At 52.8% G+C, this 27105-nt stretch overlaps 1 protein-coding gene across 3 annotated transcripts in view; it reads left to right on the top strand.

Moving 5' to 3' along the window:
* Positions 1-498: 498 nt before the first annotated feature.
* LOC119975259 (sialic acid-binding Ig-like lectin 13) overlaps positions 499-27105 on the top strand; it is an 87515-nt gene continuing 60908 nt past the window's right edge. For 2 of the 3 annotated variants that reach the window (XM_038814951.1, XM_038814949.1), the window contains exons 1-3: positions 499-649; positions 18881-18939; positions 20298-20654. In XM_038814951.1, coding sequence (XP_038670879.1) covers positions 18894-18939; positions 20298-20654 — 403 coding nt within the window. In that variant the 5' untranslated portion in view covers positions 499-649; positions 18881-18893. Of the gene's footprint in view, positions 650-2861; positions 2890-18880; positions 18940-20297; positions 20655-27105 lie in introns of all 3 variants that reach the window. The other variant, XM_038814950.1, reaches the window with a different exon arrangement.

Genomic DNA, 27105 nt, shown 5'->3' with positions numbered 1-27105 from the left:
GACCAATCGGGGAGCCGTCACATGACTGGTCTCAACCAATCGGTCGAGAGGCACATGACCGACCAGGGCCAATGCTAAGCCGGTGTTCTGCACCAATGGCAGGCAGCTATGCTAATCATACCACCACAAAGTGCTCATCCATGTCCATTTTAAAGGATGTGAGGCAACCCTCCTCTACCACCCTCCCAGGCAGTGCGTTCCAGACCGTAATAACATCAGCTGAGATTGTAACAGTGTGTGTGTGTTAATTCTGACTGAGGTGACTTTATAGTTTTACACAGTTCGCCTCTGGGTGAGGCTGTGGGGGTTTCTGAAAGCAGAGTATCGTCAGGAACAGGCTGTGGTTTTGTGGCTTTGAAACGTGAACATGAAGTAAATGAGTGCTGCACCAAATAAAGAAACGCAATGATCTCACCAAAAACCATGACCTCAGTCTCACATTCCCCTTAAACACAGAGAAACTGTTAATACTGACTCTCCGCCAAGAGCCAGTTCCCTTCTTGTCCGAGACAGTCAGGAGAACAAAGATCATCTCTCCCTTGATCCTGGAGGACTGAACATTTCCAGAATTCTATCAACTCTCTGAAGTCTCTTCAAATAGTCTTTCGTCCAACAGGATTCACTCTTCAACTCCAGGACTCTTACTGCTGTAAGTAAAACGCTTCCTACTCAAGTCAAATCTGTTGTGTCCAACATGAACTCTTTACAATGGAGTTCATCTTTTTTCAAAGTGTAGTCACTGTTGTAATGCAGGAAACTCAACAGCCAATTTGCACACAGCAAGATCCCACCAACACCAACGTGACAATGACCCACAGAACCATACAATTTTACAGTGCAGAAGGAGGCCATTCAGCCCATCGAGTCACACCGACCCTCTAAAAGAATACCCTACTGAGGTGCAGTCCCCCACCCTATTCCCGTAATCCCATAACCCCACCAAAACTAGACATCTTTGGACACTAAGGAGCAATTTAGCACGGCCAATCACCTAACCTGCAATCCTTTGGACTGTGGGAGGAAACCGGAGCATCCAAAGGAAACCCAGGCAGACATGGGGATAAAGTGCAAACTCCACAGTCACCCAAGGTTGGAATTGAACCCGGGTGCGGCTGTTGTGAGGCAACAGTGTGCCACCGTATGATGTAGTAAACTGAGCGGCCCATTCTGCCCTCTTGAGTGGGTGTAACAGATCCCGCCGTCACTATTTGGAGGAATAGCAGGCGGGGGGGGTTTTTTGTTGATGTTGGTTGAGGGATAAATATTGGTCCCAGGACACCAGGAAGAATGCCCCCCCCCCCCCCCCCCCCCCCCGCCTGCTATTCCTCCAAATAGTGACGGCGGGATCTGTTACACCCACTCAAGAGGGCAGAATGGGCCGCTCAGTTTACTGCATCATATTGGACTAATTTGCAGCACTGGTTGGTTGTGTAGATTGTTGACAAGGCCTATTCACCCCATACGGAGTTATTTTGGTTTGAAATACCTGATCAAAAATAGAATTCTGTGTCTAAACTTCGTGTCGAATGCCACTTGTCCAGAGATTTACCCACCTCGAGCTTGTTGAGCCTTTACCTGTTCTGTCTGCTGTGAACAACCACTCTCACCTCATCCTGTCCTTGTCGTGTATCAAATTCTTCCCCCTGACGCCTTTCATCCTTCCCTGTAATATTCCACCTCCCATGTCAAACTAACTTCCAAAATGTGCATGGATTGAATTGTTGACTTCTATCTTTATTAATAATAACCACAATATGTGAGTGCGTTCCGTGTATTGGACAAATGACCACACAACCAGTATTTTAGTACAATCACAGTTTATTTATTGAACATAAGATTAGTTCTATACTTGATAAATTACACGCTACTGCATATTACTACATATCTAGCAGTTTAAACAAACTTTACTTAACTTCCAAGTGACCGGCTCTGTGCAGGTTAGATAAGGCCTTTATCTGGTTCCCCAGGTGTGGCGGCTGGAGGTTGTATGCTTCGTCCAGGCTGAGTGTCGTCTTCAGGTGGAGGTCGTGGGTCCTTGAACTTGGCTGGTCAGTGTGCTGCAGTTAGTATACAGAAGCCGGTCTCAAAAGAGACAGAACGTTGGTCACGGAGTTCCTCTTATCCTCCGTTCTTTCACACTCTTTTGAGCGGTCCCAGGTAGGGTTCCAATGGATCGATAGGATTTCAATCAATATTAAATAGGATTCTGGCCATTTAGGGGCATGCACCTCGATAGCTGGGCGGGTCCTAGTTGTTATTGTCCAAGGCAAATAGGTGTCCCTGAGTCTGTTACTCATGTTACGTTTCAATCTGAAGCCCATTGTCCTGGGGAGACCTGTGAGTGGCCTCTAGCAGGTGTGAGCTTCTGTATAAGTCAGAGTTGTTGTTTGCAATCCACACAGGCTGAGTCTTGTCTATGTCCCAACCTGACCACACTTCCCATCATCCTTTGCGGGCAGCCATTTTAGATGGCTACAGTATGGATGGCAGTGTCAGATCTTTTTGTCTGAGACTGTCAGATCTGTGAACAAGCTGTTCAGAACAGCCATTCTGTTCAGGTGCTCTGATTGCTTTATTGGGATGTGAAAACCAGGCTGCTGTTCACTCGGGTGACTTCCATTCTGCATCCACACTTTTATCAAGTCATGTATTTCAGCAAATATCTTAATGAAACACGGTTAAATAAAAAAACAAGCAGTTTAATACTATAGTTAACAATTCAGACATGATGACTTGTCCAAACTATACAACATTATCACAGAATAGTTTTCTCACCATCCTGGATTCTAAGGAAATGAAACTGCAAACTATTTTCAGTAAAATGAAACTTACACATTTCTTTTTTTAAAATTTATTTCCAGGATGTCGACATCACTGGCTTGGCCACGAGTTAGTATCGATTGAAATCAGTCTTGAGAAGGAGGAGATGAGTTGTTTTCCTGAAACGTTGCAATCACTGCTGAGTAACTAACCCACAGTGCTGTTAGGGAGAGAATTCAAGGGTTTCGATCGCGTGACAGTGAAGGAACAGCCGGTTTATTTTGATGTCTGACAGAGCAGCACTCCCTCATTACTCATGCTCCGACAGTGCAGCACTCACTCAGTACTGACCCTCTGACAGAGCAGCACTCCCTCAGAACTTACCCTCCGACAGTGCAGCACTCCCTCAGTACTGACCCTCTGACAGTGCAGCACTCCCTCAGTACTGACCCTCTGACAGTGCTGCACTCCCTCAGTACTGACCCTCTGACAGTGCAGCACTCCCTCAGTACTGACCCTCTGACAGTGCAGCACTCCCTCAGTACTGACCCTCTGACAGTGCAGTACTCCCTCAGTACTCACCCTCCGACAGTGCAGCGCTCCCTCAGTACTCACCCTCCGACAGTGCAGAACTCCCTCAATACTGACCCTCCCACATTGCAGCACTCCCTCAGTACTGACATTCTGACAGCGCAGCACTCCTTCAGTACTGACCCCCTGAAAGTGCAGCACTCCCTCAGTACTGACCCTCTGACAGTGCAGCACTCACTCAGTACTGACCCTCCTACAGTGCAGCACTCCCTCAGTACTGACCCTCTGACAGTGCAGCACTCCCTCAGTACTGACCCTCCGATAGTGCAGCACTCCCTCAGTACTGACCCTCTAACAGTGCAGCACTCTTCCAGTACTGACCCTCTGGCAGTGCAGCGCTAGCTCAGTACTGACCCATCAGTGCAGCACTCACTCAGTACTTGCCCTCTGTCAGTACAGCACTCCCTCAGTACTGACCCTCTGACAGTGCAGCGCTCCCTCAGTACTGACCCTCTGACAGTGCAGCACTGCCTCAGTACTGACCCTGTGACAATACAGCACTCTCTCAGTACTGAGCCTCTGACAGTGCAGCACTCCCTCAGGAATGACCCTCTGACAATGCAGCACTCCTGCAGTATTGATCCTGTGACAGTGCAGCACTCCCTCTGTACTGACCATCTGACAGTGCAGCACTACCCCAGTGCTGACCCTCGGACAGTGCAGCACTCCCTCAGTACGGACCCTCTGATGGTGCAGCACTCCCTCAGTCCTGACCCTCTGACAGTGCAACACTCCCTCAGTAGTGACCCTGTGACAGTACAGCACTCCCTCAGTACTGACCCTCCGACAGTGCAGCACTCACTCATTGCTGACCCTCTGACAGTGCAGCACTCCCTCAGGTCTGGCCATCTGACAGTGCAGCACTCCCTCAGTACTGATCCACTGACAGTGAGGCACTCCTGCAGCTCTGATCCTTTGGCAGTGCAGCACTCCCGCAGTACTGACCCTCTGACAGTGCAGCACTCCTTCAGTACTGACCCTCTGACAGTGCAGCATTCCCTCAGGACCGACCTTCTGACAGTGCAGCGTTTCCTCAGTACTGACCCTCTGACAGTGCAGTACTCCGTCAGTACTGACCCTCTGACAGTGCAGCACTCACTCAGTACTCACCCTCTGACAGTGCAGCGCTCCTCTGTACTGATCCTTGACAGTGCAGCATTTCCTCTGTACTGACCCTCTGACAGTGCAGCACTCCCTCAGTACTGACCCTCTGACAATGCAGCACTCACTCAGTACTGACCCTCTGACAGTGCAGCTCTCCCTCAATACTGACGCTCCAACAGTGCAGCACTCACTCTGAACTGACCCTCCGACAATGCAGCACTCTCTCAGTACTGACCCTCCTACAGTGCAGCACTAACTTAGTACTGACCCTCTGACAGTGCAGCATTCCCTCAGGACTGACCGTCTGACAGTGCAGCATTCCCTCAGGACTGACCGTCTGACAGTGCAGCGTTCCCTCAGTACTGACCCTCCGACAGTGCAGCACTCCGTCAGTACTGACCCTCTGACAGTGCAGCACTCGCTCAGTACTCACCCTCCGACAGTGCAGCGCTCCCTCAGTACTCACCCTCCGACAGTGCAGAACTCCCTCAATACTGACCCTCCCACAGTGCAGCACTCCCTCAGTACTGACATTCTGACAGCGCAGCACTCCTTCAGTACTGACCCCCTGACAGTGCAGCACTCCCTCAGTACTGACCCTCTGACAGTGCAGCACTCACTCAGTACTGACCCTCCTACAGTGCAGCACTCCCTCAGTACTGACCCTCTGACAGTGCAGCACTCCCTCAGTACTGACCCTCCGATAGTGCAGCACTCCCTCAGTACTGACCCTCTAACAGTGCAGCACTCTTCCAGTACTGACCCTCTGGCAGTGCAGCGCTAGCTCAGTACTGACCCATCAGTGCAGCACTCCCTCAGTACTTGCCCTCTGTCAGTACAGCACTCCCTCAGTACTGACCCTCTGACAGTGCAGCGCTCCCTCAGTACTGACCCTCTGACAGTGCAGCACTGCCTCAGTACTGACCCTGTGACAATACAGCACTCTCTCAGTACTGAGCCTCTGACAGTGCAGCACTCCCTCAGGAATGACCCTCTGACAATGCAGCACTCCCTCAGTACTGACCATCTGACAGTGCAGCACTACCCCAGTGCTGACCCTCGGACAGTGCAGCACTCCCTCAGTACGGACCCTCTGATGGTGCAGCACTCCCTCAGTCCTGACCCTCTGACAGTGCAGCACTCCCTCAGTAGTGACCCTGTGACAGTACAGCACTCCCTCAGTACTGACCCTCCGACAGTGCAGCACTCACTCATTGCTGACCCTCTGACAGTGCAGCACTCCCTCAGGTCTGGCCATCTGACAGTGCAGCACTCCCTCAGTACTGATCCACTGACAGTGAGGCACTCCTGCAGCGCTGATCCTTTGGCAGTGCAGCACTCCCGCAGTACTGACCCTCTGACAGTGCAGCACTCCTTCAGTACTGGCCCTCTGACAGTGCAGCATTCCCTCAGGACCGACCTTCTGACAGTGCAGCGTTTCCTCAGTACTGACCCTCTGACAGTGCAGTACTCCGTCAGTACTGACCCTCTGACAGTGCAGCACTCACTCAGTACTCACCCTCTGACAGTGCAGCGCTCCTCTGTACTGATCCTTGACAGTGCAGCATTTCCTCTGTACTGACCCTCTGACAGTGCAGCACTCCCTCAGTACTGACCCTCTGACAGTGCAGCACTCCCTCAGTACTGACCCTCTGACAGTGCAGCTCTCCCTCAATACTGACGCTCCAACAGTGCAGCACTCACTCTGAACTGACCCTCCGACAATGCAGCCCTCTCTCAGTACTGACCCTCCTACAGTGCAGCACTAACTTAGTACTGACCCTCTGACAGTGCAGCATTCCCTCAGGACTGACCGTCTGACAGTGCAGCATTCCCTCAGGACTGACCGTCTGACAGTGCAGCGTTCCCTCAGTACTGACCCTCCGACAGTGCAGCACTCCGTCAGTACTGACCCTCTGACAGTGCAGCACTCCCTCAGTACTGACCCTCTGACAGTGCAGGACTCCCTCAGTCCTTAACCTCTGACAGTGCAACACTCCCTCAGTACTGACCCATTGACAGTGCAGCACTCCCTCAGTACTGACCCTCTGGCAGTGCAGCGCTAGCTCAGTACTGACCCGTCAGTGCAGCACTCCCTCAGTACTGACCCTCTGACTGTGCAATGCTCCCTCAGTACTGACCCTCTGACAGTGCAGCACTCCCTCAGTACTTGCCCTCTGTCAGTGCAGCATTCCCTCAGTACTTGCCCTCTGTCAGTTCAGCACTCCCCAGTACTGACCCATTGACAGTGCAGCACTCCCTCAGTACTGACCCTCTGGCAGTGCAGCGCTAGCTCAGTACTGACCCTCTGACAGTGCAGCGCTCCCTCAGTACGAACCCTCTGACAGTGCAGCACTCCCTCAGTTCTGACCCTCTGACAGTGCAGGACTCCCTCAGTCCTGACCCTCTGACTGCAATACTTCCTCAGTACTGACCCTGTGACAGTAAAGCACTCTCTCAGTACTGACCCTCTGACATTGCAGCACTCCCTCAGTACTGAACCTCTGACAGTGCAGCACTCCTGCAGTACTGATCCTCTGGCAGTGAAGTACTCCCTCTTTGCTGACCATCTGACAGTGAAGCACTACCCCAGTACTGACCCGCTGACAGTGCAGCACTCTCTCAGTACTGACGCTCTCACAGTGCGCACTCCCTCAGTACTAACCCTTTGACAGTGCAGCACTCCCTCAGTACTGACCCTCTGACAGTGCAGCACTCCCTCAGTCCTGACCCTCTGACAGTGCAGCACTCCCACAGTACTGAATCTCTGACAGTGCAGCACTCCCTCAGTACTGACCCTCTGCCAGTGCAGTGCTTGCTCTGTGCTGACCCATCAGTGCAGCATTCCCTCAGTACTGACCCTGTGACAGTGCAGCATTCCCTCAGGACTGACCGTCTGACAGTGCAGCGTTCCCTCTGTACTGACCCTCAAACAGTGCAGCACTCACTCATTGCTGACCCTCTGACAGTGCAGCACTCCTGCAGTACTGATCCTTTGACAGTGCAGCACTCCTGCAGTACTGATCCTCTGGCAGTGGAGCACTCCCTCAGCACTGATCCTCTGACAGTGCAGCACTCCCGCAGCACTGATCCTCTGACAGTGCAGCACTCCCTCAGTACTGACCCTCTGACAGTGCAGCACTCTGTCAGTACTGACCCTCTGACAGTGCAGCGCTCCCTCAGTACTTACCCTCTGACAGTGCAGCACTCTGTCAGTACTGACTCTCTGACAGTGCAGCTCTCCCTCAGTACTGACTCTCTGACAGTGCAGCTCCCCCTCAATACTGACCCTCTGACAGTGCAGCGTTCCCTCAGTACTGACCCTCCGACAGTGCAGCACTCCCTCAGTACTGACCCTCTGACAGTGCAGCACTCTGTCAGTACTGACCCTCTGACATTGCAGCACTCCCTCAGTACTGACTCTGACAGTGCAGCTCTCCCTCAATACTGACGCTCCAACAGTGCAGCACTCACTCTGAACTGACCCTCCGACAATGCAGCACTCTCTCAGTACTGTCCCCCGACAGTGCAGCACTAACTCAGTACTGACCCTCCGACAGTGTAGCATTCCCTCAGTACTGACCCTCCGACAGTGCAGCACTCACTCAGTACTGACCCTCTGACAGTACAGCACTCCCTTAGTACTGACCCTCTGACAGTGCAGCACTCCACCTGTACTGATCCTCTGGCAGAGCAGCACTCCTGCTGTACTGACCCTCTGACAGTGCAGCGCTCCTTCTATACTGATCCTCTGACAGTGCAGCATTCCCTCTGTACTGACCCTCTGACAGTGCAGCTCTCCCTCAATACTGACACTCCAATAGTGCAGCACTCACTCTGACCTGGCCCTCCGACAATGCAGCACCCTCTCAGTACTGACCTTCCGACAGTGCAGCACTAACTCAGTACTGACCCTCCGACAGTGCAGCACTCCCTCAGTACTGGCCTTCCGACACTGCAGCATTCCCTCAGGGCTGACGGTCCGACAGTGCAGCGTTTCCTCAGTATTGACCCTCTGACAGTGCAGCTCTCCCTCAATACTGACACTCCAATAGTGCAGAACTCACTCTGAACTGGCCCTCCGACAATGCAGCACTCCTGCAGTACTGATCCTTTGACAGTGCAACACTCCTGCCGTACTGATCCTCTGGCAGTGCAGCACTCCCTCAGTACTGATTTTCTGACAGTGCAGCACTCCCTCAGTACTGACCTCTGACAGTGCAGCACTCCCTCAGTACTCACCCTCTGACAGTGCAGCTCTCCTCTGTATTGATCCTCTGACAGTGCAGCACTCCCTCAGTACTGACTCTCTGACAGTGCAGCTTTCCCTCAATACTGACGCTCCTACAGTGCAGCACCCACTCTGAACTGACCCTCCGACAATGCAGCACTCACTCAGTACTGACCCTCTGACAGTACAGCTCTCCCTCAATACTGACGCTCCAACAGTGCAGCACTCACTCTGAACTGACCCTCCGACAATGCAGCACTCTCTCAGTACTGACCCTCCTACAGTGCAGCACTAACTTAGTACTGACCCTCTGACAGTGCAGCATTCCCTCAGGACTGACCGTCTGACAGTGCAGCATTCCCTCAGGACTGACCGTCTGACAGTGCAGCGTTCCCTCAGTACTGACCCTCCGACAGTGCAGCACTCCGTCAGTACTGACCCTCTGACAGTGCAGCACTCGCTCAGTACTCACCCTCCGACAGTGCAGCGCTCCCTCAGTACTCACCCTCCGACAGTGCAGAACTCCCTCAATACTGACCCTCCCACAGTGCAGCACTCCCTCAGTACTGACATTCTGACAGCGCAGCACTCCTTCAGTACTGACCCCCTGACAGTGCAGCACTCCCTCAGTACTGACCCTCTGACAGTGCAGCACTCACTCAGTACTGACCCTCCTACAGTGCAGCACTCCCTCAGTACTGACCCTCTGACAGTGCAGCACTCCCTCAGTACTGACCCTCCGATAGTGCAGCACTCCCTCAGTACTGACCCTCTAACAGTGCAGCACTCTTCCAGTACTGACCCTCTGGCAGTGCAGCGCTAGCTCAGTACTGACCCATCAGTGCAGCACTCCCTCAGTACTTGCCCTCTGTCAGTACAGCACTCCCTCAGTACTGACCCTCTGACAGTGCAGCGCTCCCTCAGTACTGACCCTCTGACAGTGCAGCACTGCCTCAGTACTGACCCTGTGACAATACAGCACTCTCTCAGTACTGAGCCTCTGACAGTGCAGCACTCCCTCAGGAATGACCCTCTGACAATGCAGCACTCCCTCAGTACTGACCATCTGACAGTGCAGCACTACCCCAGTGCTGACCCTCGGACAGTGCAGCACTCCCTCAGTACGGACCCTCTGATGGTGCAGCACTCCCTCAGTCCTGACCCTCTGACAGTGCAGCACTCCCTCAGTAGTGACCCTGTGACAGTACAGCACTCCCTCAGTACTGACCCTCCGACAGTGCAGCACTCACTCATTGCTGACCCTCTGACAGTGCAGCACTCCCTCAGGTCTGGCCATCTGACAGTGCAGCACTCCCTCAGTACTGATCCACTGACAGTGAGGCACTCCTGCAGCGCTGATCCTTTGGCAGTGCAGCACTCCCGCAGTACTGACCCTCTGACAGTGCAGCACTCCTTCAGTACTGGCCCTCTGACAGTGCAGCATTCCCTCAGGACCGACCTTCTGACAGTGCAGCGTTTCCTCAGTACTGACCCTCTGACAGTGCAGTACTCCGTCAGTACTGACGCTCTGACAGTGCAGCACTCACTCAGTACTCACCCTCTGACAGTGCAGCGCTCCTCTGTACTGATCCTTGACAGTGCAGCATTTCCTCTGTACTGACCCTCTGACAGTGCAGCACTCCCTCAGTACTGACCCTCTGACAGTGCAGCACTCCCTCAGTACTGACCCTCTGACAGTGCAGCTCTCCCTCAATACTGACGCTCCAACAGTGCAGCACTCACTCTGAACTGACCCTCTGACAATGCAGCCCTCTCTCAGTACTGACCCTCCTACAGTGCAGCACTAACTTAGTACTGACCCTCTGACAGTGCAGCATTCCCTCAGGACTGACCGTCTGACAGTGCAGCATTCCCTCAGGACTGACCGTCTGACAGTGCAGCGTTCCCTCAGTACTGACCCTCCGACAGTGCAGCACTCCGTCAGTACTGACCCTCTGACAGTGCAGCACTCCCTCAGTACTGACCCTCTGACAGTGCAGGACTCCCTCAGTCCTTAACCTCTGACAGTGCAACACTCCCTCAGTACTGACCCATTGACAGTGCAGCACTCCCTCAGTACTGACCCTCTGGCAGTGCAGCGCTAGCTCAGTACTGACCCGTCAGTGCAGCACTCCCTCAGTACTGACCCTCTGGCAGTGCAGCGCTAGCTCAGTACTGACCCTCTGACAGTGCAGCGCTCCCTCAGTACGAACCCTCTGACAGTGCAGCACTCCCTCAGTTCTGACCCTCTGACAGTGCAGGACTCCCTCAGTCCTGACCCTCTGACTGCAATACTTCCTCAGTACTGACCCTGTGACAGTAAAGCACTCTCTCAGTACTGACCCTCTGACATTGCAGCACTCCCTCAGTACTGAACCTCTGACAGTGCAGCACTCCTGCAGTACTGATCCTCTGGCAGTGAAGTACTCCCTCTTTGCTGACCATCTGACAGTGAAGCACTACCCCAGTACTGACCCGCTGACAGTGCAGCACTCTCTCAGTACTGACGCTCTCACAGTGCGCACTCCCTCAGTACTAACCCTTTGACAGTGCAGCACTCCCTCAGTACTGACCCTCTGACAGTGCAGCACTCCCTCAGTCCTGACCCTCTGACAGTGCAGCACTCCCACAGTACTGAATCTCTGACAGTGCAGCACTCCCTCAGTACTGACCCTCTGCCAGTGCAGTGCTTGCTCTGTGCTGACCCATCAGTGCAGCATTCCCTCAGTACTGACCCTGTGACAGTGCAGCATTCCCTCAGGACTGACCGTCTGACAGTGCAGCGTTCCCTCTGTACTGACCCTCAAACAGTGCAGCACTCACTCATTGCTGACCCTCTGACAGTGCAGCACTCCTGCAGTACTGATCCTTTGACAGTGCAGCACTCCTGCAGTACTGATCCTCTGGCAGTGGAGCACTCCCTCAGCACTGATCCTCTGACAGTGCAGCACTCCCGCAGCACTGATCCTCTGACAGTGCAGCACTCCCTCAGTACTGACCCTCTGACAGTGCAGCACTCTGTCAGTACTGACCCTCTGACAGTGCAGCGCTCCCTCAGTACTTACCCTCTGACAGTGCAGCACTCTGTCAGTACTGACTCTCTGACAGTGCAGCTCTCCCTCAGTACTGACTCTCTGACAGTGCAGCTCCCCCTCAATACTGACCCTCTGACAGTGCAGCGTTCCCTCAGTACTGACCCTCCGACAGTGCAGCACTCCCTCAGTACTGACCCTCTGACAGTGCAGCACTCTGTCAGTACTGACCCTCTGACATTGCAGCACTCCCTCAGTACTGACTCTGACAGTGCAGCTCTCCCTCAATACTGACGCTCCAACAGTGCAGCACTCACTCTGAACTGACCCTCCGACAATGCAGCACTCTCTCAGTACTGTCCCCCGACAGTGCAGCACTAACTCAGTACTGACCCTCCGACAGTGTAGCATTCCCTCAGTACTGACCCTCCGACAGTGCAGCACTCACTCAGTACTGACCCTCTGACAGTACAGCACTCCCTTAGTACTGACCCTCTGACAGTGCAGCACTCCACCTGTACTGATCCTCTGGCAGAGCAGCACTCCTGCTGTACTGACCCTCTGACAGTGCAGCGCTCCTTCTATACTGATCCTCTGACAGTGCAGCATTCCCTCTGTACTGACCCTCTGACAGTGCAGCTCTCCCTCAATACTGACACTCCAATAGTGCAGCACTCACTCTGACCTGGCCCTCCGACAATGCAGCACCCTCTCAGTACTGACCTTCCGACAGTGCAGCACTAACTCAGTACTGACCCTCCGACAGTGCAGCACTCCCTCAGTACTGGCCTTCCGACACTGCAGCATTCCCTCAGGGCTGACGGTCCGACAGTGCAGCGTTTCCTCAGTATTGACCCTCTGACAGTGCAGCTCTCCCTCAATACTGACACTCCAATAGTGCAGAACTCACTCTGAACTGGCCCTCCGACAATGCAGCACTCCTGCAGTACTGATCCTTTGACAGTGCAACACTCCTGCCGTACTGATCCTCTGGCAGTGCAGCACTCCCTCAGTACTGATTTTCTGACAGTGCAGCACTCCCTCAGTACTGACCTCTGACAGTGCAGCACTCCCTCAGTACTCACCCTCTGACAGTGCAGCTCTCCTCTGTATTGATCCTCTGACAGTGCAGCACTCCCTCAGTACTGACTCTCTGACAGTGCAGCTTTCCCTCAATACTGACGCTCCTACAGTGCAGCACCCACTCTGAACTGACCCTCCGACAATGCAGCACTCACTCAGTACTGACCCTCTGACAGTACAGCTCTCCCTCAATACTGACGCTCCAACAGTGCAGCCCTCACTCTGAACTGACCCTCCGACAATGCAGCACTCTCTCAGTACTGACCCTCCGACAGTGCAGCACTAACTTAGTACTGACCCTCCGACAGTGCAGCATTCCCTCAGGACTAACCGTCTGACAGTGCAGCGTTCCCTCAGTACTGACCCTCCGACAGTGCAGCACTCTGTCAGTACTGACCCTCTGACAGTGCAGCACTCGCTCAGTACTCACCCTCTGACAGTGCAGCACTCCTTCTGTACTGAACCTCTGACAATGCAGCATTCCCTCTGTACAGACACCCTGACAGTGCAGCACTCCCTCAGTACTGACCCTCTGACAGTGCAGCTCTCCCTCAATACTGACGCTCCAACAGTGCAGCACTCACTCTGAACTGACCATCCGACAATGCAGCACTCTCACAGTACTGACCCTCCGATAGGGCAGCACTACCTCAGTACTGACCATCCGACAGTGCAGGACTACCTCAGTACTGGCCCTCTGACAGTGCAGCACTCCCTCAGTACTGACCCTCTGACAGTGCAGCACACCCACAGTACTGACCCTCTGACAGTGCAGCACTCGCTAATTACTGACCCTCTGACAGTGCAGCACACCCACAGTACTGACCCTCTGACAGTGCAGCACTCGCTAATTACTGACCCTCTGACAGTGCAGCACTCCTGCAATAGTAACCCTCCTAAAGTGCAGCACTCCCTCAGTACTGACCCTCTGACAGTGCAGCATTCCCTCTGTACTGATCCTCTGACAGTGCAGCACACCCTCAGTACTGACCCTCTGACAGTGCAGCTCTCCCTCAATACTGATGCTCCAGCATTGCAGCACTCACTCTGAATTGACCCTACGACAATGCAGCACTCTCTCAGTACTGACACTCCGAGAGTGCAGTACTACCTCAGTACTGAACCTCTGACAGTGCAGCACTCCTGCAGTACTGATCCTCTGGCAGTGCAGCACTCCCTCAGTACTGATCCTCTGACAGTGCAGCACTCCTGCAGTACTCACCCTCCGACAGAGCAGTGCTCCTCTGTACTGATCCTCTGACAGTGCAGCACTCCCTCAGTACTCACCCTCTGACAGTACAGCTCCCCCTTAGTACTGACCCTCTGACAGTGCAGCACTCCTGCAGTACTGATCAACTGGCAGTGCAGCATTTTCTCAGTACAGACCCTCTGGCAGTGCAGCACTCCTGCTGTACTGATACTCTGGCAGTGCAGCACTCCCTCAGTACTCACCCTCCGACAGTGCAGCGTTCCTTCTGTACTGATCCTCTGACAGTGCAGCATTCCCTCTGTACTGAACCTCTGACAGTGCAGCACTCCCTCAGTACTAACCCTCTGACAGTGCAGCACTCCCTCAGTACTGAACCTCTGACAGTGCAGCACTCCTGCAGTACTGAACCTCTTTCAGTACAGCGTTCCTTCTGTTCTGATCCTCTGACAGTGCAGCATTCCCTCATGTACTGACCCTCTGACAGTGCAGCACTCCCTCAGTACTGACCCTCTGGAAGTGCAGCACTCCCTCTGTACTGACCATCTCACAGTGCAGCACTACACCAGTACTGACCCTCTGGCAGTGCAGCACTCTCTCAGTACTGATGCTCTGACAGTGCGCACTCCCTCAGTACTGACCCTGTGACAGTGCAGCACTCCCTCAGTACTGGCCCTCCGACACTGCAGCACTCGCTCAGTCCTGACCCGCTGACAGTGCAGCGCTCCCTCAGTACTGACCCTGTGACAGTGCAGCACTCCCTCTGTACTGACCATCTCACAGTGCAGCACTACACCAGTACTGACCCTCTGGCAGTGCAGCACTCCCTGAGTACTGATGCTCTGACAGTGCGCACTCCCTCAGTACTAACCCGTTGACAGTGCAGAACCCCCTCAGTACTGACCCTCTGACAGTGCAGCACACGCTCAGTCCTGACCCGCTGACAGTGCAGCACTCCCTCAGTACTGACCCTGTGACAGTGCAGCACTCCCTCAGTACTGGCCCTCCGACACTGCAGCATTCCCTCAGGACTGACGGTCTGACAGTGCAGCGTTTCCTCAGTATTGACCCTCTGACAGTGCAGCTCTCCCTCAATACTGACACTCCAATAGTGCAGCACTCACTCTGAACTGGCCCTCTGACAGTGCAGCATTCCCTCAAGACTGACCGTCTGACAGTGCAGCTTTCCCTCAGTACTCATCCTCTGACAGTGCAGCACTCCTGCAGTACTGATCCTTTGACAGTGCAACACTCCTGCCGTACTGATCTTCTGGCAGTGCAGCACTCCCTCAGTACTGATCCTCTGACAGTGCAGCATTCCCTCAGTACTGACCCTCTGACAGTGCAGCACTCCCTCAGTACTCACCCTCTGACAGTGCAGCTCTCCTCTGTATTGATCCTCTGACAGTGCAGCACTCCCTCAGTACTGACTCTCTGACAGTGTAGCTTTCCCTCAATACTGACGCTCCAACAGTGCAGCTCTCACTCTGAACTGACCCTCCGACAATGCAGCACTCACTCAGTACTGATCCTCTGACAGTGCAGCACTCCTGCAGTACTGACCCTCTGACAGTGCAGCACTCCTGCAGTACTGATCCTCTGGCAGTGTAGCACTCCCTCTGTACTGACCATCTGACAGTGCAGCACTACCCCAGTACTGACCCTCTGACAGTGCGCACTCCCCCAGTACTAACCCGTTTACAGTGCAGCACTCCCTCTGTACTCACCCTCCGACAGTGCAGCGCTCCTTCTGTACTGATCCTCTGACAGTGCAGCACTCCCTCTGTACTGTCCATCTGACAGTGCAGCACTCCCTCAGTACTGACCCTCCGACCGTTCAGCGCTTCTTCTGTACTGATCCTCTGACAGTGCTGCACTCCCCCAGTACTGACCCTCTGACAGTGCAGCGCTCCCTCAGTACTGACCCTCTGACAGTGCAGCACTCCCTCAGTACTAACCCTCTGACAGTGCAACACTCCCTCAGTACTGACCCTCTGACAGTGCAGCACTCCCTCAGTACTGACCCTCTGGCAGTGCAGCGCTAGCTCAGTACTGACCCGTCAGTGCAGCACTCCCTCAGTACTGACCCTCTGACAGTGCAGCACTCCCTCAGTACTGACCCTCTGACAGTGCAGCACTCCCTCAGTACTGACCCTCTGACTGTGCAATGGTCCCTCAGTACTGACCCTCTGACAGTGCAGCACTCCCTCAGTACTTGCTCTCTGTCAGTTCAGCACTCCCGCAGTACTGACCCTCTGACAGTGCAGCACTCCCTCAGTACTGACCCTCTGACAGTGCAGCACTCCCTCAGTACTAACCCTCTGACAGTGCAGGACTCCCTCAGCCCTGACCCTCTGACTGTGCAATACTTCCTCAGTACTGACCCTGTGACAGTAAAGCACTCTCTCAGTACTGACCCTCTGACATTGCAGCACTCCCTCAGTACTGAACCTCTGACAGTGCAGCACTCCTGCAGTACTGATCCTCTGGCAGTGCAGCACTCCCTCAGTTCTGACGCTCTCACATTGCGCACTCCCTCAGTACTGACCCTCTGACAGTGCAGCACTCCCTCAGTCCTGACCCTCTGACAGTGCAGCACTCCCTCAGTACTGAATCTCTGACAGTGCTGCACTCCCTCAGTACTGACCCTCTGCCAGTGCAGTGCTTGCTCTGTGCTGACCCATCAGTGCAGCACTCCCTCAGTACTGACCCTGTGACAGAGCAGCACTCCCTCAGTACTGGCCCTCCGACAGTGCAGCATTCCCTCAGGACTGACCGTCTGACAGTGCAGCGTTCCCTCAGTACTGACCCTCCAACAGTGCAGCACTCACTCATTGCTGACCCTCTGACAGTGCAGCACTCCTGCAGTACTGATCCTTTGACAGTGCAGCACTCCTGCAGTACTGATCCTCTGGCAGTGCAGCACTCCTGCAGTACTGATCCTCTGGCAGTACAGCACTCCCTCAGTACTGACCCTCTGACAGTGCAGCACTCTGTCAGTACTGACTCTCTGACAGTGCAGCTCTCCCTCAGTACTGACTCTCTGACAGTGCAGCTCCCCCTCAATACTGACGCTCCAACAGTGCAGCACTCACTCTGAACTGACACTCCGACAATGCAGCAATCTCTCAGTACCGACCCTCCGACAGTGCAGCACTCCCTCAGTACTGACCCTCTGACAGTGCAGCACTCCCTCACTCCTGACCCTCTGACAGTGCAGCACTCCCTCAGTAATGAATCTCTGACACTGCAGCGCTCCCTCAGTACTGACCCTCTGACAGTGCAGCGTTCCCTCAGTACTTACCCTCTGACAGTGCAGCACTCTGTCAGTACTGACCCTCTGACAGTGCAGCACTCCCTCAGTACTGACCCTCTGACAGTGCAGCACTCTGTCAGTACTGACCCTCTGACAGTGCAGCACTCCCTCAGTACTGACCCTCTGACAGTGCAGCACTCCCTCAGTACTGACTCTCTGACATTGCAGCTCTCCCTCAATACTGACGCTCCAACAGTGCAGCACTCACTCTGAACTGACCCTCCGACAATGCAGCACTCTCTCAGTACTGCCCCTCCGACAGTGCAGCACTAACTCAGTACTGACCCTCCAACAGTGTAGCATTCCCTCAGTACTGACCCTCCGACAGTGCAGCACTCACTCAGTACTGACCCTCTGACAGTACAGCACTCCCTTAGTACTGACCCTCTGACAGTGCAGCACTCCAGCTGTACTGATCCTCTGGCAGAGCAGCACTCCTGCTGTACTGACCCTCTGGCAGTGCAGCACTCCCTCAGTACTCACCCTCCGACAGTGCAGCGCTCCTTCTATACTGATCCTCTGACAGTGCAGCATTCCCTCTGTACTGACCCTCTGACAGTGCAGCACTCCTATAGTACTAACCCTCCTAATGTGCAGCACTCCCTCATTCCTGACCCTCCGACAATGCAGTGCTACCTCAGTCCTGACCCTCCGACAGTGCAGCACTACCTCAGTACTGACCCTCTGGCAATGCAGCACTCCCTCAGTACTGACCCTCTGACTGTGCAGCACTCCCTCAGTACTGACCCTCCGACGGTACAGCGATCCCTCAGTACTGACCCTCTGACAATGCAGCTCCCCCTCAGTACTGACCCTCTGACATTGCAGCACTCCCTCAGTCCTGACCCTCCGACAGTGCAGCTCTCCCTCAGTACTGACCCTCTGACAATGCAGCGCTACCTCAGTCCTGACCCTCAGACAGTGCAGCACTCCCTCAGTACTGGCCCTCTGACAATGCAGCACTCCCTCAGTACTGACCCTCTGACAATGCAGCTCCCCCTCAGTACTGACCCTCTGACATTGCAGCACTCCCTCAGTCCTGACCCTCTGACAGTGCAGCACTCCCTCAGTACTGGCCCTCTGACAATGCAGCGCTCCCTCAGTCCTGACCCTCCGCCAGTGCAGCACCCTCTCTAACTGACTTTCCAACAATGCAGCATTCTCCTCTCATTGACTTTAACCGTGCTGCATCCCCTGGTACGTGAAGTGGGAAGACATCCTGGGTTTTGTGATGATATATTGAGCAAATCTTAAAACCACATCTTTCTGTGTTTGGGGCTGGTTTAGCACACTGTGCTAAATCGCTGGCTTTGAAAGCAGACCAATGCAGGCCAGCAGCACGGTTTGATTCCCGTACCAGCCTCCCCGGACAGGCTGTTGGGTGAATTGTTCGGAGGCATTGTTTTCCAACCTCTCATTCCTTGGTTTGATGTTCGTTTAACCCCGGGGTTATTTACCTCCCGAGAGAGCCAGTTTAACACCAGTTTTTGTTGGTTGAGGGAGGGAAATGAGTGCAATGTCTGACAAAGCCTCTGTCTTTTTAATTTTTCATTTAGACTGGACGTAAAGATGGGAGTGGTGAGACTGATGTTGATCTGCTGCATTTTGCTGCCAGGTACAAATAAACTACTGATCTGAACTCATGAAATTTGATTGATTCCTGGATTTTGAAAGTTAACTTTTAATGTCAGAGAACATAATTTGTGATCAATCATGCTTGAATAAATGGTGAGTGATAGAAAATAGCAAAAAGGAGGCCATTCGGACCAAATGCCTGTGATGGCTCTTTGAAACATGTATCCAATCAGGCTCCACTTCTCCGGCCCCCACCAAACCCCCCCCCCCACCGCCCCCCACCACAGCCTTGCCAAATTCCCTTCAAGTAATTATCCAGTTCCCCCTTTTGAAAGTTCCTGTTGAATCTGCTTCTACCGCCCTGTCGGGCAGCATCTTCCAGATCACAACTATCTATGTAAAGTAACTTCTTCTCATCTCTTCCCCCCCCCCCCCACCCTACTGCCCCCCCCCCCACCCTACTGCCACCCTCCCCCCCCCCCCATCGCCCCCTCCCCCCCCCCCCCCCATCCCCCCTGCCGGTTCTTTTCCCAATTCTCTTCAATCTGTGTCCCTCTGGTTACCGAGCCACCTACCACTGGAAACACTTTTTCCTTGTTTACTCTAACCAAACCCCCTCATGTTTTTGAATGCCTTGATTCAATCTCCCCCTTCGCCTTTTCAGCTCTGAGGAGAATCGCGGCTTTTCCCAGTCTCTCCACACTAGTGGAACTTCTTCGCCCCTGGACATCAATCCCAATGTGTGACAGGCCTAGAATTGGATGCAATCCTCCCGCTGGGATTGAAATAGAATTTCATACGAGAGTTTGGGGTCACTGGTGACACTGGTCATGACAGGGTGTGTCTGAAAATAGACAGCTGATTTCTAAGTGATCAGTTGGAACAAGCCATCAGATAACTTATTTAAATAGAAATGACACTGCATTTATATAGCCTTTAACACAATAAAACCTCTATGTTGCTTCACAGGATACCCCCATGAGGGGAAAATATTCTTTCAGTATCCACCCTGTCAAGCCCCCCTCAGAATCTTATAAGTTTCAATAAGATCGCCTGTCATTTTCTAAACTCCAACGGGCACAAACCTGCTCAACTTTTCCTCATCAGACAAACCCCCTTCATCCCAGGAATCAGTTAACCTTCTCTGCTCCAGGTGCAGTCTCACCAATACCCTGTACAGTTGTCGGAAGACTCCCCTACTTTTATACCCCAGCCCCCGTCACAATAAAGGACAACATTCCATTTGCCTTCTTAATCATTTGCTGTGACTGCACACTGACTCTCAGTGATTCATGTGTCAGGGCACCCAGGTTCCTCTGTACCACAGTCTACAGTCTCTGTCCAGTTAAATGATGTTCAGCTTTTTGATCTCCTGTCCCCTCCCTTATTGCCTTTCAGGTGGGACCTCAGGGGAATGGTCGATGAAGGCACTGCCAAGGAGAGCCATCAGCAGTTCTTGTGTGGTGATACCGTGTATCTTTGACATTCCTTCACATTCTTACACAGCATTGAACGCAGCTTGGTATAAATATTGGTATTACTGGAAATATACTGTTGCATACACAAAAGATCCCAATTATGCGATGACCACATTTGTGGGACGTGCAAAAATAATTGGAGACTTGGATGGGAAGAATTGTTCATTGAGGATTAATAATGTCAGTCCCGCAGACAGTGACGTGTACTACTTTTATGTCGATGCAGAGGGCTACGGCGATCACGTTTTTAAAGACCCTGTCCAACTCCAGGTCCTTGGTAAGTCCTAGTTCATTCCACACAAACTCAAACAGCATAAGTACTGCACTGTCAGAGGGTCAGTACTGAGGGAGTGCGGCACTGTTGGAAGACATGTACTAAGAGAGTGCTGCACTGTTGGAGGGTCAGTGATGAGGGAGCGCAGTACTGTCAGAGGTGTGGTAGTCAGAAGGTCTGGTCAGGCTAGCATCAGGTCTCCAGTCAAGTCAGCATAGTGTCAACCCACAGTCGGATATGTAAATAGTTAGCTGTTAAATAAAATCGTCTTGCATCTCATCGAGTGTTGGAAGTCTGTCTCTCGCTACACTGCATCAAACGCAGTCCACCTAGACCCAGCCTACCCAACACATCATGGTACCAGTTTTGGAAACTGAAGATTGACGGACCTACCTTAAGTGAATCAGCGCTGACCAGCCAGCAGCCATCCGGGGACATGGAAAACGTCCGCCCTCCGCCGCGCTCCGCATCGCCGGCAACCTCAGTGCAAATTGGAAGATCTTCAAACAGAAGTTCTAACTCCATCTCGAAGCCACAGACCTCGAGGCCGCATCAGATGCCAGGAAGATCGCGCTCTTCCTCTCCACAGCCGGGGACCACGCCATCCACATCTACAACTCCCTTACATTCGCTGAAGACCAAATTTAAAACAGTCCTGCTCAAGTTCGACAGCCACTGTGACATTGAGGTGAATGAGAGCTTTGAAGGATACGTTTTCCAGCAGAGGCTTCAGGGTAAGGATGAACCTTTTCAGTCTTTTTTGACCCATCTCTGCATCCTCGCGCAGTCATGTAACGACTCCACAACCGACTCCATGATCTGTGATCAGATCGTTTTTGAGGTCCACTCTGACTCCCTTCACCAGCAGCTCCTGAAAGCCAAGCGGGTCACCCTCACTATCGCCATCGAAACGTGCGTCCTCCACGAGCATGCTAACAACCGGTACTCCTACATCAGGGCGGCAGAAACGGCAAAGCTCACCACCCACGAGGCGGAACGCGTACAGGCCATTTCTCAAATGCAGGGCCTGAGTCTTGACGAGAGTGGCCATTTTGCGCGCTTTTCCCGTGCTCCAGCGCATGCGCGCCACGACCGAGGGGACGGCGGAACCGATGACCAGCCTGCGCAGGTGTGCACATCATTTGACCGCACTGCGGATGCGCGTTGGCGTACGGAACGCGCTGACGTTGGCATCATGACGTGTTTGAATTGTGGCTCCGCCCATTTAAAGCGGCAATGTCCGGCAAAATCACAACGGTGTCTACAGTGTGGTAAGCTTGGCCATTACGCAGCCCTTTGCAGATCTGCTCCACTGCCCGGCATCCAGCAATCCCGACCACGGTGCAGAAGCGTCCATTCGATACAGGAGGCTGTGCCAGACTCCGACCCCGACAGCCCGACAGATCCAGACGCCGAGTGCCTCAAATACCAATTCCGGGTTGGCATCATTGCTAAGCATACGCTGCCTTTCCCAAAGATGGTGCAACACCTCCCAATCCTAAGCCTGGATCCGGACGACGAATAGTGTGCTGTCCTCACAGTGAATAAGGCTCGCATCCGTTTCAAGCTGGACACCGGCGCTTCTGCAAACCTCATTTCAAAATCTGTTCTCAACACCATCCGCATCAGACCAAGCATTCTTCCACCGGCCTGCTAGCTCCTTGACTACAATGGCAATGCCATTGCTGCCAGTGGCTCATGCCAGCTTGGAGTTTCCAACAAGTCATTTAAAGCGACGCTGCGATTTCAGATTGTAGGACCAACAGAGCTTCCCTGCTCAGTGTTCGGGCCTGTAAACTCCTGAACCTGGTTCAGTGAGTCCACACCATGTCATCCTCACAGGCGACGGCCTCACCTGTGAAAACTTCCAGGTTGAAATTGATGACATCATAACGCAATACCATAGCGTGTTCGAAGGTATGGGCACACTCCAATACCGATACAAAATCCTACTGAAACCAAACGCCACCCCTGTGGTTCACACACCACATCGGGTGCAGGCACCCCTCAAGGACCGCCTCCAGCAGCAACTGCAAGACCTCAAGGACCAAGGCATCATATCAAAGGTCACAGAACCAGGTAAGCTCCATGGTCTGCGTCAAGAAGCCATCAGGGGAGCTTTGAATCTGTATCGACCCCAAAGATTTGAACCGCAACATCATGAGGGAACATTACCCGATACCAAAGCGAGAAGAGTTGACCAGCGAAATGGTTCATGTCAAACTCTTGACGAAGCTGGACGTATCCAAGGGGTTCTGGCAAATTCGGCTGGACGCATCCAGTCGCAGGTTGTGCATCTTCAAAACCCCGTTTGGTCGCTACTGCTACAACCGGATGCCTTTTGGCATCATCTCTGCCTCAGAGGTATTTCACCATATAATGGAACAAATGATGGAGGGCATTGAGGGTGTGCGAGTGTACGTTGACGCTGTCATAATCTGGTCCACAACTCCTCAAGAACACATTGATCGCCTCAAGCAGGTATTCCACAGCATCCATGAGCATGGCCTCCGACTCAACAGGGCCAGGTGCTCATTCGGTCATTTAGAAATCCAGTTCCTTGGCGACCACATCTCGCAGCGAGGCGTACAGCCGGATGCTGACAAGGTTTCAGCGATCAATGCCATGAAGAATGCAGAGGACAAGAAGGTGGTCCTCCACTTTCTCGGGATGGTCAACTTCCTTGGGAAGTTCATCCCCAACATGGCATCACACACCACAGCCCTCCGCCATCTCGTCAGACAATCGACGGAATTCCGGTGGCTGCCCGCTCACGAGCAAGAATGGCGTGAGCTGAGGGCAAAACTCACCAAAGCCCCGGTGCTGGCGCTTTTCGACCCCGCCAAGGAGACAAAAATATCCACTGATGTGAGCCAGGACGGTATTGGGGCTGTGCTCCTCCAACGGGATGACTCCTCATCCTGGGCACCAGTTGCGTATTCCTCCAGAGCCATGACGCCCACTGAGCAATGGTAAACTCAGATTGAGAAGGAATGCCTGGGCCTCCTAACGGGAATCGACAAGTTCCACGACTATGTGTATGGCCTCCCTAAATTCACGGTTGAGGTGGACCACAGGCCATTGGTCCACATCATCTAAAAATACCTCAATGACATGACGCTACGGCTGCAACGAATCCTTCTCAAGCTACGCTGCTACGATTTTGACCTGGTCTACACCCCAGGCAAGGAACTCATTGTTGCAGATGCCCTTTCCAGATCTATCACCACACCCTGTGAGCAAACTGATGTGGTTTTTCAAATCGACGCGCAGGTGCAATTCTGTGCCTCCAACTTTCCGGCCTCTGATGAAAGTCATTCAGATTTGTGAGGAAATGGCCAAGGATCCGCTGCTCCAGCGGGTAATGCAGCGCCTCACGAATAGCTGGCAGAAGGGACAGTGTCCCCAGTCATCCAAGACGTTGCTAACACGGTCCCCAACTGCCCTACATGTCAAAAATTTCAGCCAGCTCAACTTAAAGAAACTCTGCAGCAACATGAGATAGTATGTGACCCCGTGGTCCAAAGTCAGTGTCAACCTTTTTCATGCCAAGGGGCGTGACTATGTCCTCCTGGTTGACTACTTTTCCAATTACCCTGAAGTGGTGAGACTATCTGACCTCACGTCGGCAGCGGTGATTAAGGCATGCAAAGAAACATTTGCTAGACATGAGATACCACTCACGGTGATGAGTGACAAAGCCCCCTGTATTTACAGCCAGGAGTGGTCTGACTTTGCCCGGCTGTACAATTTTCGCCAGGTCACGTCCAGCCCCCTGTACCCGCAGTCAAATGGGAAGGCCAAAAATGGGGTTCACATCGTCAAACAATTACTGCGTACGGGTGCGGACTCCGGTTCCGACTTCAACCTGGCGCTGTTGGCCTACAGAGCTACCCGACTGTCCACTCGGTTGTCTCCAGCGCAGATGCTCATGAATCGCACTCTGCGAACAATGGTTCCAGCCATCCACATTCCAGATCTTGACCACTTCCCGGTCATACAGAAGATGCAGCAGTCTCGGGCCCAACAGAAGTCAGCATACGACGCTCATGCCATGGATCTCCCTGAGCTGGTCCCGGCTGATCGAGTTCGTGTACAGTTGCCTGACAGCGGCTGGTCCGCCACAGCTGTGGTTGTCAAGCAAGTTTCCCCGAGATCGTTCCTCGTTCACATGGCTGATTGCTCCTTCCTTCGACGTAACAGGCGGGCACTGCGCAGACTTTCACGTACACCACCTAACCGTGATGTCCCACCTTACACACTGCTTCCTCTGGACGCGTCCTACCACAAGGCCACCGATCCGCCAGTAATCGTGCCGACCTCGGCGCCCACCGCATTGGTGGCGGTCCTGCGTATTCAAGTGCAGGCAGCCCCTGATCCACCCTTGAGGCGGTCAACCAGAATTTGTCGCCCAGCACAGTCTATAAACTTATAGACTGAACGTTTGCACAAATTGGTTACTTCATCGTTTTGACATCTGTAAATATTGTTTTTTTTGCTGTTTCATCTGCCCTATATCTGCACTAATGACACCTTCCCTTGTATATAAGTCTATTTTAGCATATAATGTATATAGTCATGTACATACATGCATTTTCACGCACATGCACCTTAATATTTATTATCTCAACACAAGTTTATTTAGAAAAAAAAGGGGGGGAGATGTCATAATGTACATCCATGTATATGATGGAGTGCAGACAGGCAGTGATTGACACACAAGATGACCAGTGAGCACACAGAACACAGCAGCCAATCACCAGACAGGACACGACCACTATAAAGCCAGAGGGCACCAGCTTTCCCGTTCGTTCGGGATCCAGCCTCTGAGACAGTCAGAGCTCGTGAACATAGTCAGTACAAACACCATGTGGTAGTCAGAAAGTCTGGTCAGGCTAGCATCAGGACTCCAGTCAAGTCAGCATAGTCTCAACCCACAGTCAAATATGTAAATAGTTAGCTGTTAAATAAAATTGTGTTGCATATCATCGAGTGTTGAAAGTCTGTCTCTCCCTACACTGCATCCAACGCAGTCCACCTAGACACAGCCTACCCAACACATCAAGAGGATCAGTACTGAGGGATTGCTACACTGTCAGATGGTCAGTACTGAGTGAGTGCTGGACTGTCAGAGGGTCAATGCTGAGCGGGTGCTGCACTGTTGGAGGGTGAGTGATGAGAATGTGCTGCACTGTTGAAAGGTCAATATTGAGATGTGCTGCACTATTGGAGGGTCAGTACGTAGGAAGAACTGTGCTGTTGGAGGATCAGTACTGAGGGAGCACTGCACTGTCGAAGGGTCAGTACTGAGGGAGTGCTGCACTTTAAAAAAATTAATTTACGGGATGTGGGCATCTCTGGTTAGACCAACATTTATTGCCCATCCTTAGTTACCATTCAGAAGATGGAGATGAGTTGCCTTCTTGAACCGCTGCAGTCCTTCAGGTGTAGGTACACTTACTGTCCTGCTAGGCAAGAAGATCCAGAAATTTGACCCAGCGAAAGTGAAGGAACAGCAAAACACCAAGTCAGGGTGATGAGTCACTTGGGGGGGAACTTCCAGGTGGTGAAATTCCCAGGTATCTACTGCTTGTGTCCTTCCAGATGGTAGTGGTTGTGGGTTTGGAAGGTGCTGTCTAAGAAACCTTGGTGAGTTACTGCAGTGCATCTTGTATATGATGCACACGGCTGCCACTGTATGTCGGTGGTGAAAGGTTGAATATTTGTGGAAGGAGGAGCAATCAAGCGGGCTGCTTTGTCCTGGATGGTGTCAGTCTTGTTGAGTGTTGTTGGAGATGCACTCATCCAGGCATGTGGATATAATCCATTACAGTCCTAACCTGTGCCTTGTAGATGGTGGACAGGCTTTAGGGGGTCAGGAGGTGAGTTACTCGCTGAAGGATTCCAAGCCATTACCTGCCCTGGTAGCCACAGTATTTATGTGGCTCGTCAAGTTCAGTTCCTGATCAATGGTAACTCAGAGGATGTTGGCTGTGGGGGAATCAGCGATGGAAATGCCATTGAATATTATGGGGCTGATGGTTAGATCCTCTCTTGTGGGAGATGGCCATTGCCAGGCACTTGTGTGGTGTGAATGTAACTTGCCACTTGTCAGCCCAAGCCTGGATATTGTCCAGGTCTTGCTGCATTTAGACATAGACTGCTTCATCATCTGAAGAGTGGTGAATGGTGCTGAACATTGTGCAGTCATCCACAAACATCCCCACTTCTGAACGTATGATGGAAGGAAGGTAATTAAAGAAGAAGATGAAGATGGTTGGGCGTAGGACACTATGCTAAGGAGCTCCTGCAGTGATGTCCAGGAGCTGAGCCGATTGACCACAACCATTTTATGTTGTACCAAGTATTGCTCCAACAGTTGGAGGGTCAGTGCTGAGGGAGTGCTGCACTTTGCAGAGGGTCAGTACTGAGGAAGTGCTGCAATGTCGGATTA

Source organism: Scyliorhinus canicula, chromosome 12, assembly GCF_902713615.1.
Source record: "Scyliorhinus canicula chromosome 12, sScyCan1.1, whole genome shotgun sequence".
Taxonomy (NCBI): Eukaryota; Metazoa; Chordata; class Chondrichthyes; order Carcharhiniformes; family Scyliorhinidae; genus Scyliorhinus; species Scyliorhinus canicula.
This window is presented reverse-complemented; position numbering and strand designations above follow the sequence as displayed.